Source organism: Camponotus floridanus, unplaced genomic scaffold, assembly GCF_003227725.1.
Source record: "Camponotus floridanus strain SB8 unplaced genomic scaffold, Cflo_v7.5 scaffold217, whole genome shotgun sequence".
Taxonomy (NCBI): Eukaryota; Metazoa; Arthropoda; class Insecta; order Hymenoptera; family Formicidae; genus Camponotus; species Camponotus floridanus.
In genome coordinates, this window is record NW_020229345.1 from 193,150 (window position 1) to 205,230 (window position 12,081).

At 45.4% G+C, this 12,081-nt stretch overlaps 1 protein-coding gene and 1 pseudogene across 1 annotated transcript; both read left to right on the forward strand.

The window, feature by feature from the left end:
• The first annotated feature begins 760 nt into the window (after positions 1-760).
• On the forward strand, positions 761-3,833 carry LOC112637891. Its single transcript, XM_025408571.1, has 3 exons — positions 761-1,373; positions 1,456-3,354; positions 3,517-3,833. Exons 1-3 carry the CDS (start codon positions 761-763, stop codon positions 3,831-3,833), a joined length of 2,829 nt encoding a protein of 942 aa, XP_025264356.1.
• A 7,131-nt stretch (positions 3,834-10,964) lies between these two features.
• LOC112637892 lies at positions 10,965-11,655 on the forward strand (annotated as a pseudogene).
• Positions 11,656-12,081: the final 426 nt, after the last annotated feature.

Here is a 12,081-nt window from a genome sequence, read left to right on the forward strand (position 1 = left end):
TCACACAGCACGCGCTCTAGTTGACCAGGGCTCGGAGTCCTCGCTAGTTTCCGAAGCTTTGGTCCAACGTCTTGGCCTGGGTCGGTCTCCTACCTCCGTCGCCGTGTATGGAATCGGCGGCAAGCAGACGGGCCTCGCCCGCGGTCAAGTCACTCTTCAGATTCGCTCCCTGCGCGACGAGCCCTTAATAAGCGTGGCCGCCTTGGTCTTCCCCCGGCTCACACTTTATGAAGGCGGAATCAAGGCCGATCGTCGAGTGTGGACGCACATCCATGGGCTGGAACTCGCCGATCCGGACTTCTTGGCGACGGATCCCATAGACATCCTTCTAGGAGCAGACGTCTACGCCATGATCCTCCAGGCTGGACTTCGACAAGGAAAATCGCGGGAACCTGTGGCACAAAAGACGGCGCTGGGCTGGATATTGTCTGGGGCCGTCGGTACGACGTCCACATCGCGTCATGCGTCAGCACATCACTGCCTGGTCAAGGAAAACCTAGGCGCTCTCGTACAAAGGTTCTGGCAGCAAGAAGAACTACCCGACGCCGCGGTAGCTCTCTCGCCCGTGAATTAGCAATGCGAGAACTTTTTCCGCCAGACACATTCGCGGTCCGCGGACGGTCGGTACGTCGTACGTCTGCCGGTCGTTGCCCCGCTGTTAGACTTCTCGGCAACGCGCTCCACAGCTTTACGAGTTCCCTTCAGCATGGAGAGACGTTTCGCTCGGGATGCTCCTTTTCGAGCTCTCTATGCTGACTTCATGCGGCAGTATGAGGACCTGCGCCATATGTCTCGCGTGATTCCGGACGTCACGTCGCGCAGACCGGTGCATTACTTGCCGCATCACGGCGTGCTGCGAAAGAACAGTGTCATCACGAAGCTGCGCGTAGTTTTTAACGGCTCCACGCCAACTACTTCGAGAAGAACCCTCAACGACCACTTGATGGTGGGTCCGAACTTGCTACCTCCGCTCGCCGACGTGATACTCCGTTGGCGACGGCACCGCTTCGGTCTAGCCACCGACGTCGAAAAGATGTTCCGGCAGATCTTGGTACACCCGGATGATAGGGATCTGCAAAGGATCCTGTGGCGTGATTCCCCGCAAGACAGCCCTGCCGAGTACCAGCTGAGCACAGTGACCTACGGCCTAGCGTGTGCTCCGTTTCTAGCGATGCGCGCTCTTAGGCAATTAGCTGAGGACGAAGGTAAGCAGTACCCTCTAGGAGCGGTCGTTCTCCTACGAGACGTCTACATGGACGACATCTTGATCGGAGCAGCGACGATGGCGGAGACCCAGGAGATGTGCAAACAGCTGTCCAGTATCTGCGGCGGGCGGCTTTCCTCTCCGGAAGTGGTCAGCCAGCGACTCAGCGGTGATCTGGGACATCCCGCCGGAGCATCGGTTGCAGCGCGAGACCCGTGACTGGCGACCACACGAGGCTCACTCTACCTTAGGACTGCAGTGGCACCCCGCCACGGACGATTTCTCCTTCGCCACCCGGCACATCGCACTGCCATCCGTCACCAAGAGATCCGTGCTGTCCCTGGTGGCGCAGCTATTCGACCCTCTCGGCTGGCTAGCACCGGTCGTGGTCCGCGCCAAGATTGCCTTTCAATCGACTTGGCTTCAAGGACTTGAGTGGGACGCCCCGCTCGACGACGCCTCCGCGTCAGCCTGGATCACCTTTCACGCCCAGATACCAGTACTCGAGCAAATCCGAGTACCTCGTTGGATTAATCTGGGTCATTCTTGCACCCGCATCGAGGTCCATGGCTTCTCCGACGCCTCAGAACGAGCATATTCCGCCGTCGTGTACCTGAAAACATGGTCAAACGACTCGTGGATTGTCCGCCTAGTCACCGCGAAAACAAAGGTCACACCGCTCAAACAGGTGTCCTTACCTCGCTTGGAATTAAGCGCCGCCGTCCTTTTCTGCCGACTAGCCAAACACGCCTTGGGAATCCTCGACCTGACTGCGCCACTTCACCTGTGGACGGACTCCACCGTCACGCTGGGCTGGATCCGCGGCCACCCATCCAGGTGGCAAACCTACGTCGCGAACCGCGTCTCCGAGATTCAGAGGACCACTCCGCAGGCTGCGTGGCATCACGTTCCAGGCCAGGACAATCCAGCCGACTGCGCTTCCCGAGGTCTCTCCCCCAAAGAACTGCTGAGCCATCCGCTGTGGTGGCAAGGTCCGCCTTGGCTAAGCTTAGACGCCACCGCATGGCCGACCGCCGTCGGCCACATCACCGAAGAACACCTGCCGGAGAAGCGCACCCGAGTCCACGTCAAAGCCACAGCAGCGCCGATGAGCGAGGCCGCCGAGCTGGTGCGGTTCTCCTCCCTGAAGAGGCTCCTACGCGTGACAGCCTGGTGTCGGCGGTGGCTGAGAGTAAGGGAGGATCGGGCCACTGGCACTCACCGGCGCTTCCCCAGTACTCTGTCCGCAGAAGAGATAGAGAGAGCTCGAGTTTGTTGGATCCGGCGAGTACAATCTGAAAAATTCAGGGCCGAGTTAAAATTAATAAGTCAGGGCCTTGCCCTAAATAAATCGAACTCACTTGCTCGCTTTAGTCCCTTTTTAGATACCGAGGGTCTCCTGCGAGTTGGGGGTCGACTCAAGCACTCCATCCTGGCCTATGACGAGCGTCACCCCGTCCTCCTGCCGAAGGGCTCGCACCTCACTCGGCTAATTGTGGACGACTGCCATAAACGAGCGTTGCATGGCGGAACGCAGCTCACTCTCTCATTAATCCGCCAACAGTATTGGATTCCACGGGGTCGAGCACTTGTCAAGGAGGCTATGCTGCGATGTCTTCCTTGCGTGCGATGGCGGGCGGCGACCCCACAACAGCTGATGAGCGATCTTCCACGGGAGCGCGTGGTACCAGCGAGGCCCTTCCTTCACACTGGGGTCGATTATGCCGGGCCGATTCAACTTCGCACAACCAAGGGGCGCGGACACCGCTCCTACAAGGCCTTCGTAGCGGTCTTCGTCTGCTTTGCTTCCAGAGCCGTACACCTCGAAGTAGTCTCCGACTACACGACCGAGGCCTTCCTTGCGGCCCTCAGGCGGTTCGTCTCTCGCCGAGGCATCTGTCGCAGCCTTCGAAGCGACTGCGGGACAACCTTCGTGGGAGCTGATTCCCAGCTGACAGCCCTCTTCACCGCGGGCACGCCAGAAAGCCACCGGATCATCGACAGCCTCGCCTCCGAGAGGATCGAGTGGAAGTTCAATCCTCCCTCAGCGCCGCACTTCGGAGGCATTTGGGAGGCCGCAGTCAAGTCGCTCAAACACCATCTCCGACGCCAAGCTAACGTTCGAGGAGATGAGTACCTTCCTCACTCAGGTAGAAGCGTGCCTTAATTCGCGGCCGCTGCAGGCACTCTCGGACGACCCTGAGGACTTGGCTGCGCTGACGCCTGGACACTTCCTGGTGGGAGCCGCCTTGACTGCAGTGCCCGAACCGTCCTTGCTGGATGAACCAACGTCCCGCTTATCCCGCTGGCAGCTCCTGCAAAAAAGCTCCTGCGAGACCATTTTTGGGAACGCTGGTCGAAGGAGTACCTCCACTCCATTACTCACCGTCCTAAGTGGTTGCGCGAAGAGACGGGCTTCAAGGTCGGCCGACTTTGCCTTATCCGGAACGAGCTCACACCACCCACGAAATGGCCACTCGCGCGTATCGCGAAAATCCACCCCGGAGAGGATGGTCAAGTTCGTGTAGTTACAGTGCGCACCGCAGCCTCCGAGTTGGTACGACCCGTCGTGAAACTCGTCGTGCTACCCATCAACGGTCATGGAGATCACGAGCCTCCATCGCAATAGTTCGGAACGTCTGACGAGCTACATATCCTCCGCTAGCGTTTTCTTTTTTTCGCCAAATGCTCTTGGCGAGGCGGGCGGAAATGTTCAAAACGCCCTCGCTAAAGAGAGCGAGGGTCCAAGCGATCATTCGGCGCTCCTGGCAGCCGTTAGCGCGATATCGCTTTGTCAGCGCAATTTAAAAACAGCGCTTGCCCTTCTCGAAAGATCCAAGGAAAATAAATAAATTCTTAACCGTTCGTTTTGAACGATTATATTAGTTCACGAAAAATCGGGATCTTTCGAAAAGGGCTCCACTATAAATTGACGCGCTCGCGGAACACGGCACTTCTTGGCTGAAAGGTACTCGACGCGCTCACTTATCTCTCGATCACGAAAAACGTTCTTCCGTCGCTCGCGGAGTAAATCAGTCGTCTCCGTTGCTCGCGGATTCTGAAATCAGTTTCGCATAATTAATTTAAGACTGTGTAATTAGTGTTATAATTGTTTATAATAAACTGACTATCATTGTTAAAGGACTTAGACTTATCGTCGGATTAATTTATCTTCTTTCTTTTTCCTTGCGGATTCTTATCCTCCGGTTTCGCGCTTGCTTCCCGCGTTAATCTCGCAAAAACTCTAACAGAAAGAAATAAAATCATAGATGGAATAAAAATAATTATTTATTGCATGCATCGTAAAGAATATCATTTACAGTACATGTTAATAATTCACAATCGATTAATGATTCGCTGTTAAAAACATCACTCTCGTGTATCGCATACAGTATTAATATTACTACGTGTTACTTAATATTACTTTTACAGCATCGCATACAGTATTAATATTACTACGTGTAATACAATTTCAAATTGTTTAAATTTTTGAATGCGCGGATGTGTATGAGAATATGAAGTGTGATATCGCTAGATTTGACACGAGCGATTATGCGGTGGACAATGTGTATGGTATACCGCTTGTAAATAAAAAGGTACCGGGTCTAATGGATAAAAACAACGGTGCCATAATGACCGAATTCGTCGGACTCAGAGCAAAGATGTACGCGTTACGAGTGAATGGGAAAAAGAATACGAAAAAAGTTAAAGGCGTCAAGAGCAACGTTGTCGCGAGAACGATAACGTTCGACGATTACACGCGGTGCTTGAACGAAGAGATTGAAATGACGCGTCAGCAGTCGTGTATACGATCTAAACTGCATCAAGTATACACGATCCGTGAGGCGAAAATTGCTCTGATTCCGTACGACGACAAGTGATATACAGTGTTCCGATTAGGGATTCCGTGTGCGCGCATGTGCAGTTCTGCATTTGCGTGACCGTGAAAGTACAATGTAATTTCAAAAGTCGCGCAGAACCGCATATGCGCGCGCATGGAATCCCTAATCGGAACACTGGTGATATATCGTACCCAATATCACCGACACGCTACCGTGGGGACATTATCGGATACCGTTATAAATAAATGTATATTTTGTTTATTGTATATTTTGTACAAAACCATGTATATATTTTTATATATATTTTGTGGCGTCCTGCCTTATGCCACATAAGCGTAACAGCGTATAACGCCGAGCGCCTGGCCGCACGGCAACCCAGGCGCGCAAACTAGCGCGCGGCAGCACGAGCATTCAGGCGCCGATCTTCGCGCAAGTGAAATCCAGCAAGACTCATATATAAGGCCGACCGCGGCCAAAATCGAGTCTCAGCTCGACCAATCTATAGGATTCATTTTACTATACGACCATCAACTTGAGTACTCCTCTTTTTGACTCGGAAGTTGAACTTCCGAAAACATTCGCCGCCAACTGAACCGCATTCCTCGACCAGCGTCGACGCCCCGATCATCCGGGCCACTTCGACCGTCGTACAGTGCAGCTGCCGAGCCGGAGAGGAGAGTGTCTTTCACCTTGCTACTTTGGACGCTGCAGCCGATCGACCTGGAGCCACCTCGCTTTACTCGGCCACCAAGGGAGCTCTTGACAACGTGGGACATCAGGATAAGACGATATACATCGCCACCCGGATCCTGGACAGTTCCAGCGGCATTGTCTTCTCTGCCTCCATCTCCAATCAACCGGACGTCGCAGGGGACACAAACCATCGCAGTTAGCCGGACCCATCGAGGAGTCCAGGTGACGCAGCTGCCAACAACAACGATGGATCAGGAGACCCAATCCGACTCCGACTGGGAGACGCCCACGAGCACAGTGGTCACGCAAACGGAAGCAGCAAAGAGCAGCAAACCAAAAGTGGACGCCAACAACAACGACGATAGCTCTTGGGGACCACTCCTGTACACGAAGGCGACTCTGCGGATATCCTATCGGGAGCGTTTGCATATCAACGGCCCTTTTCAGGGTCATGTAAATAAGAAACGTGTAAAATAAACTGTACATAGATAACCATACTGCGAATATAACTGATTCAAGCGTATTCCTCGTCACCACAATCAACCTTGCGGCCAGTATTCTATATTTCTCCGGCTAAGAATAAACGAACACGCAACAATACGCCATATATTTTATACATTTTACATATATATATATATATATATATATATATATATACAGGGTCTACCAAAAGTGTGGAAACCCCTAAATATCTCGGAAAATATACGTTTTACAGAAAAGTGTTTCCAACAAAAGTTGTAGGGTTTAGGAAGATCTATATACTGATTCTATCAGTTTGACCTTGGATGGCGTCGTCAAGGTCAGGTCAAGGTCACATTGACTTTTTTAAATGACACCCCCTACATTTGATTGCATATTCTTATAGCTTAATTCAAGAGCTTTCCAAAACACTATAATAATGTTCATTTTTATTAAGTACTTTGCGAGTTATGAGGGTTGAATGATAGAGTAGCGCCGGTATTAACATTATCCAAGGTGTACTACATGGAGGTTACTCGCTCGGATTTGCATCTGTTGTGTGTGTGATCCAGCTAACTAAGGCAAGATCGATTCCTCAACATATCCTCATATTTCGCTGAAGTCAAATTGCCAAAAAATTGCTCCATAAAACGTGTATGAAACGTCTCGTTAGTTCCTTCATTTACCGCTATGTGACGCACTACATGCAGTCTAACTCGCATTTAAAATTCAACTAAGAATGTATAAAGCTATCAAAGAACGAGCACCTTCTAACTTCAGCTTTGAGCAAGCAGAAATTAATTGTTATCGTCCAAATACAACGTACGATTAATTAAAATTAAACGTTTTAAAAATGGCTGGCGACTTGTCGGAACGTGAAAGAATCACTATCCTCATGATGCGTGGATGGGGTGATAACGAAAGATCGTTCTCTGATGTCGTTCGATTATTTAATGACACGTATCCGAACCGTCGAATTAATAAGTCCACTGTGTTAAAAACAATAGAACGTTTTAGACAAACTGGTAGCGTAAGAAATCGCTCTAAGTCAGGAAGACCATTGTCTGCAACCAACGAAGAAAAACAACTTGATGTTCTGCAGACATTTATTGAAGATCCCAATTCTAGTGTTCAGAGAGTCGCTCAAACTCACGATATTGCTCCCATGTCGGTTTGGAGAATTTTAAAGAAGAACAAGTTCCATCCATATAAATTGCAATACGTTCAAGAATTGCAAAACGGAGATGAGGAGCGTCGTATACATTTCTGTGAAAGAATGATGGCACTAATAGATGTCCGGCCCATCTTCCCTTATCAAATTGTTTTCACAGACGAGGCAACTTTTACCTTAACGGGAGAAGTTAATAATCAAAATTTTCGTTTCTGGTCAGATGAGAATCCGAATTGGGTGCGGGAAACTCACACACAACATCCACAAAAAATAAATGTATGGTGCGGAATAATAGATGGCTATTTAATAGGGCCGTTTTTTTTTGAAGAATATTTGAACGCTCAAAGGTATGAGAGATTACTTGTTGATCAAATAATTCCAGCCATACAGAATACTTTTCCAAATAATTTCCAAGAAATATGGTTTCAGCATGATGGAGCTCCTGCTCATTTTGGTGCAGGACCACGTCGTATTTTAAATGAGACTTTTCCGCTACGGTGGATAGGAAGAAGGAACGGAAATGAGGGAGGAGAGGATTGGCCACCTCGGTCACCAGATCTAACTCCTCTTGATTATTATCTATGGGGATATCTGAAGAGTAAGGTTTACAGAACAAAACCTAAAACCATTCACGAATTGATACAGCGAATAAGGGATGAAATGGCTTTGATACCTTTTGAAACGAATCGTAAAGTCATTTCTACATTCTACCAAAGATTAGCATATTGTCAGGAAGTAAATGGCAGCCACTTTCAGCATTTACTTTAACACATTGAAACACATTTGCAATCGTTTGGTGCAACCTAACCTGATCTCTGTATACACGCACCGCACGCACGCACACGCACACATTTCGAACAATTATTATGATAAATGAGCATCCACAAATTTATTTACTGTTTACTATGTCGATTGCTTTCCAGGTCTTTAAATGCTCGATTGTAATTTGGTTGGGTCTTTGCTTTTGCTGACTGGATCCACGACCGATCTTGCCTTAGTTAGCTGGATCACACACACAACAGATGCAAATCCGAGCGAGTAACCTCCATGTAGTACACCTTGGATAATGTTAATACCGGCGCTACTCTATCATTCAACCCTCATAACTCGCAAAGTACTTAATAAAAATGAACATTATTATAGTGTTTTGGAAAGCTCTTGAATTAAGCTATAAGAATATGCAATCAAATGTAGGGGGTGTCATTTAAAAAAGTCAATGTGACCTTGACCTGACCTTGACGACACCATCCAAGGTCAAACTGATAGAATCAGTATATAGATCTTCTTAAACCCTACAACTTTTGTTGGAAACACTTTTCTGTAAAACGTATATTTTCCGAGATATTTAGAGGTTTCCACACTTTTGGTAGACCCTGTATATATATATTAATACATTTTTTTACAGTTTTATATATTTTATATGCATATTTTGTTTCAATAAATAGTTATAAATAATACATTATTTTTATGGATCCAAGAGTTGTATGATATCCATTCCCAAGAATTTCACGTAAGCGGATTTTATCTCGCTCCGTACAAGCGTGGACAGGGATTCTTAACAAAGTCTAAGAGAAAAAAAGACGTCGAAAAAACATGAAAAATGTCTACGGGTGTGACAACTAACGTGCAATTGGAACGATTTGCGAAACATATGCGCATACCTTTCTTTAGAGGTGTTTTCATGCGCAATAATTTACCGATAAGGTGTACAACGAAACGAAAGGGATACCGTCAATTTGGATGACGTTGATGGACCCGGTACTCATTGGGTAGCGTACGCAAAGAAAGGTGATCGTGTCATATATTTCGACAGTTTTGGAAATCTTCGACCGCCCAAGGAACTTGTACGAAATTTCGGACAAATGAAAATTGAATACAATTACACATCTTATCATAGTTATAATTAGAATATCTGTGGACAGTTGTGTTTAAAATTTCTTCAAACGATCAATTTAGAGCCTGACAATTCATCGTCATAACTCAGTATTCGTTCGACACTTGTCACTGACACTTACATTGACTGGCAGAAGCAGCGTTTTCGCTGTAAGCTATTTCTCCGCTATAGATTTGACCGATGCCGATTACGAGCTTGGATTAACGAATTTTGAAACTTATCATATGATTCCGAACGTAAATTTTTCGAATAATAAATTTTATTTTGGCAACGACGACAAGGAAATTACGATTCCCGAAGGATTATGAATTGCACGCCATAAATGACTATCTCAATCGCGCAATTTTGCGAGATAAACACTTTTCCAGAGATGTTGAAAACGATGATAGTGAGGAATATCCAATAGCGCTCCGCGCCAATCACAGTACGCTAAAGAGCGAAATCAAATGCGCCTACAGAATAAACTTTACCAAACCCAACAATGTAGGATCCTTGCTTGGATTCTCGTCGAATCGTATATTACAACCTCGCAAGTGGTATGAATCGGACGAACCTGTTAATATTATAAACGTAAATATTATTCGTATAGAATGCAACGTGACTACTGGTGCGTACAGCAACGGCATGCGGGTACACACGATACATGAATTTTCACCGAGCGTACCGCCAGGATATAAGATATCGGAAATGTCGGAACAGAACATTTATCTGCCGATCGTCGTACGGAGCATTACGGATTTAACGATACGTATTGTGGATCAAAGAGGTCGATTGCTCGATTTTCGAGGAGAGAAAATTACCGTAAGATTGCATATACGTAGTGACAAACATAGTATGCTCGTGCTGAACGAAACGGAGCATGCGAGAGACAATACTTTTACGCGGGACAATACTATTGCAGCAAGGCGAGCGGTATCGGGTGATAATAGTAAGATAGCCGTTAAGAAGCTGAGCGCGTTGAATCGTAAATTTTTGAAATCATTGGGATTCATCGTACGAAAAGAATGATTGATATTTTGAATATCGGAGGTGAGCCAGTTTTTGACGATCGCATCGTCAAGATTGAGACTCATACTTACAATCCGTAAGCCAGTACGACGCTTGGAGACAGTGACGAGATACGAATACCTATACAACATCAGGATTTGTACACGTTACCGTGCGAAAGCTTTCTTTACATCGAGGGAAAGTTTAATGTGCGTAAAGCGAATGAAATGAAGGTTGTATTGGGAAACAATTGCATTCATGTTTGATGAACCTCGATATGAACTCGACGGAGTAGAGAATGCTCGCAACAGAAATATTGGAATAACATCGACATTCAAAAATTAGTTGCTTTCCATTTTCACACAAGTGATACTGAGTCTAAAATTATGTGAGTATGTTACATTCAGATAATGACGTCATCGTTCAGTACGTAAAAGGAACGAGCCATAACGTGTAACTACAAACTACAAGCATCGCGTAATAATTCCATGTGCTTTGATCACGTAATTTATTTTCGTAAGCAAGATAATATCATCAGATGTATTATAGTATATCGATATTGCATAAATTTGTTTTTTATGTTGACAATATTGCTTTTCGTTAGATCTCCAATCGTGAAAACCGTGAAAACACATCGCAACAAGTGAGATTATTCTGAATAACCTCAAATTATTTTAAACGTCCTAATTATTGTGAGTTGGTTTTAAACTAAAGATGACTACTTTTATTCCCAATATTATTATGAAGGTAAGTTAATAGATACTAATCGTTTATCACTTAAATATACAATAAATATTATACTATTGCTTAAATATACATCATATACCATTAGATCATACACCATTAGATTTCAGAAGACGATTCAGAATCGGATTGGACTAGTACAGATTCGAATAAATCAAAAATTTTTTTCTCTTCTGAATCGTCATCCTCGGATTGCTCCGACTCATCAGATCTTCCCAAAAGGAAGTTACATCGAATAACTACTTTTATGCAAACTGTGGAAGAATAAAGAGCATTTTCGACTAAATCGTTCGATGTTGATCTAGGTAAATAATAGGTAAATATGATAATCCACTGATATATAAATGAACTGAACTAAACTAAACTGATAAATAAATTTAACTTGCATAAATGTTAGATATGATTGAAACTGAAGATGTTTTACCTCAACATAATATTGGAAGGAAAAAGATATGTGCACGAAAAGCATTTTTAATGACCCTGTGGTATCTTTCCAATACAGAGACATTTCGACAATGTTCCGACAGATTTGATGTCACCAAAAGCTCCTGTCATCGTATTATTAGGAAAATAATAGATTTTCTAGTAAAAAAAAAGTGTACAGTACATTGTATGGCCCACTGGTCAACGATTACACAAAGTTAAATCAGAATTTTTTTAAATGCAGGGAATTGACGGGGTAGTTGGAGCTATAGATGGGAGCCACATAAAAATTAAAAAGCCAATCTTTAAATGGATTTTTGGGAAAACATTTTTTATTGGGAGATTCGGCATATCACTGTTTAGATTGGTTGATTTGTCCATTTAAAGATAATGGTAATTTAAAAAAATCCAAATCAAAAAATATTTAATTATCGTCATTCTGCAACAAGAATTGTAATCGAAAATGCTTTCGGATTATTGAAAGGAAGGTTCAGAAGGCTCAAATTTTTCGAAAATAATGATTTGTCGTTAATAGTAAAATGTATTATAGCTGCTGCTGTGTTACATAACATTTATGTAGATAATGAAGACGAAATTGACATTGATGATAACGTCTACAATAATGAAGATATGATAGATGCAGCAGGAGTAAGTGGTATAGGTG

Bases quoted from the DNA above. Each gene is read 5' to 3' on its own strand.
- LOC112637891 (XM_025408571.1), top strand. From the start codon at position 761: ATGCGGCAGTATGAGGACCTGCGCCATATGTCTCGCGTGATTCCGGAC. The intron at 1,374-1,455 runs GTGATCTGGGAC...ACTCTACCTTAG, and splicing joins GGTCAGCCAGCGACTCAGCG to GACTGCAGTGGCACCCCGCC. The intron at 3,355-3,516 runs GTAGAAGCGTGC...TCCCGCTGGCAG, and splicing joins TGAGTACCTTCCTCACTCAG to CTCCTGCAAAAAAGCTCCTG.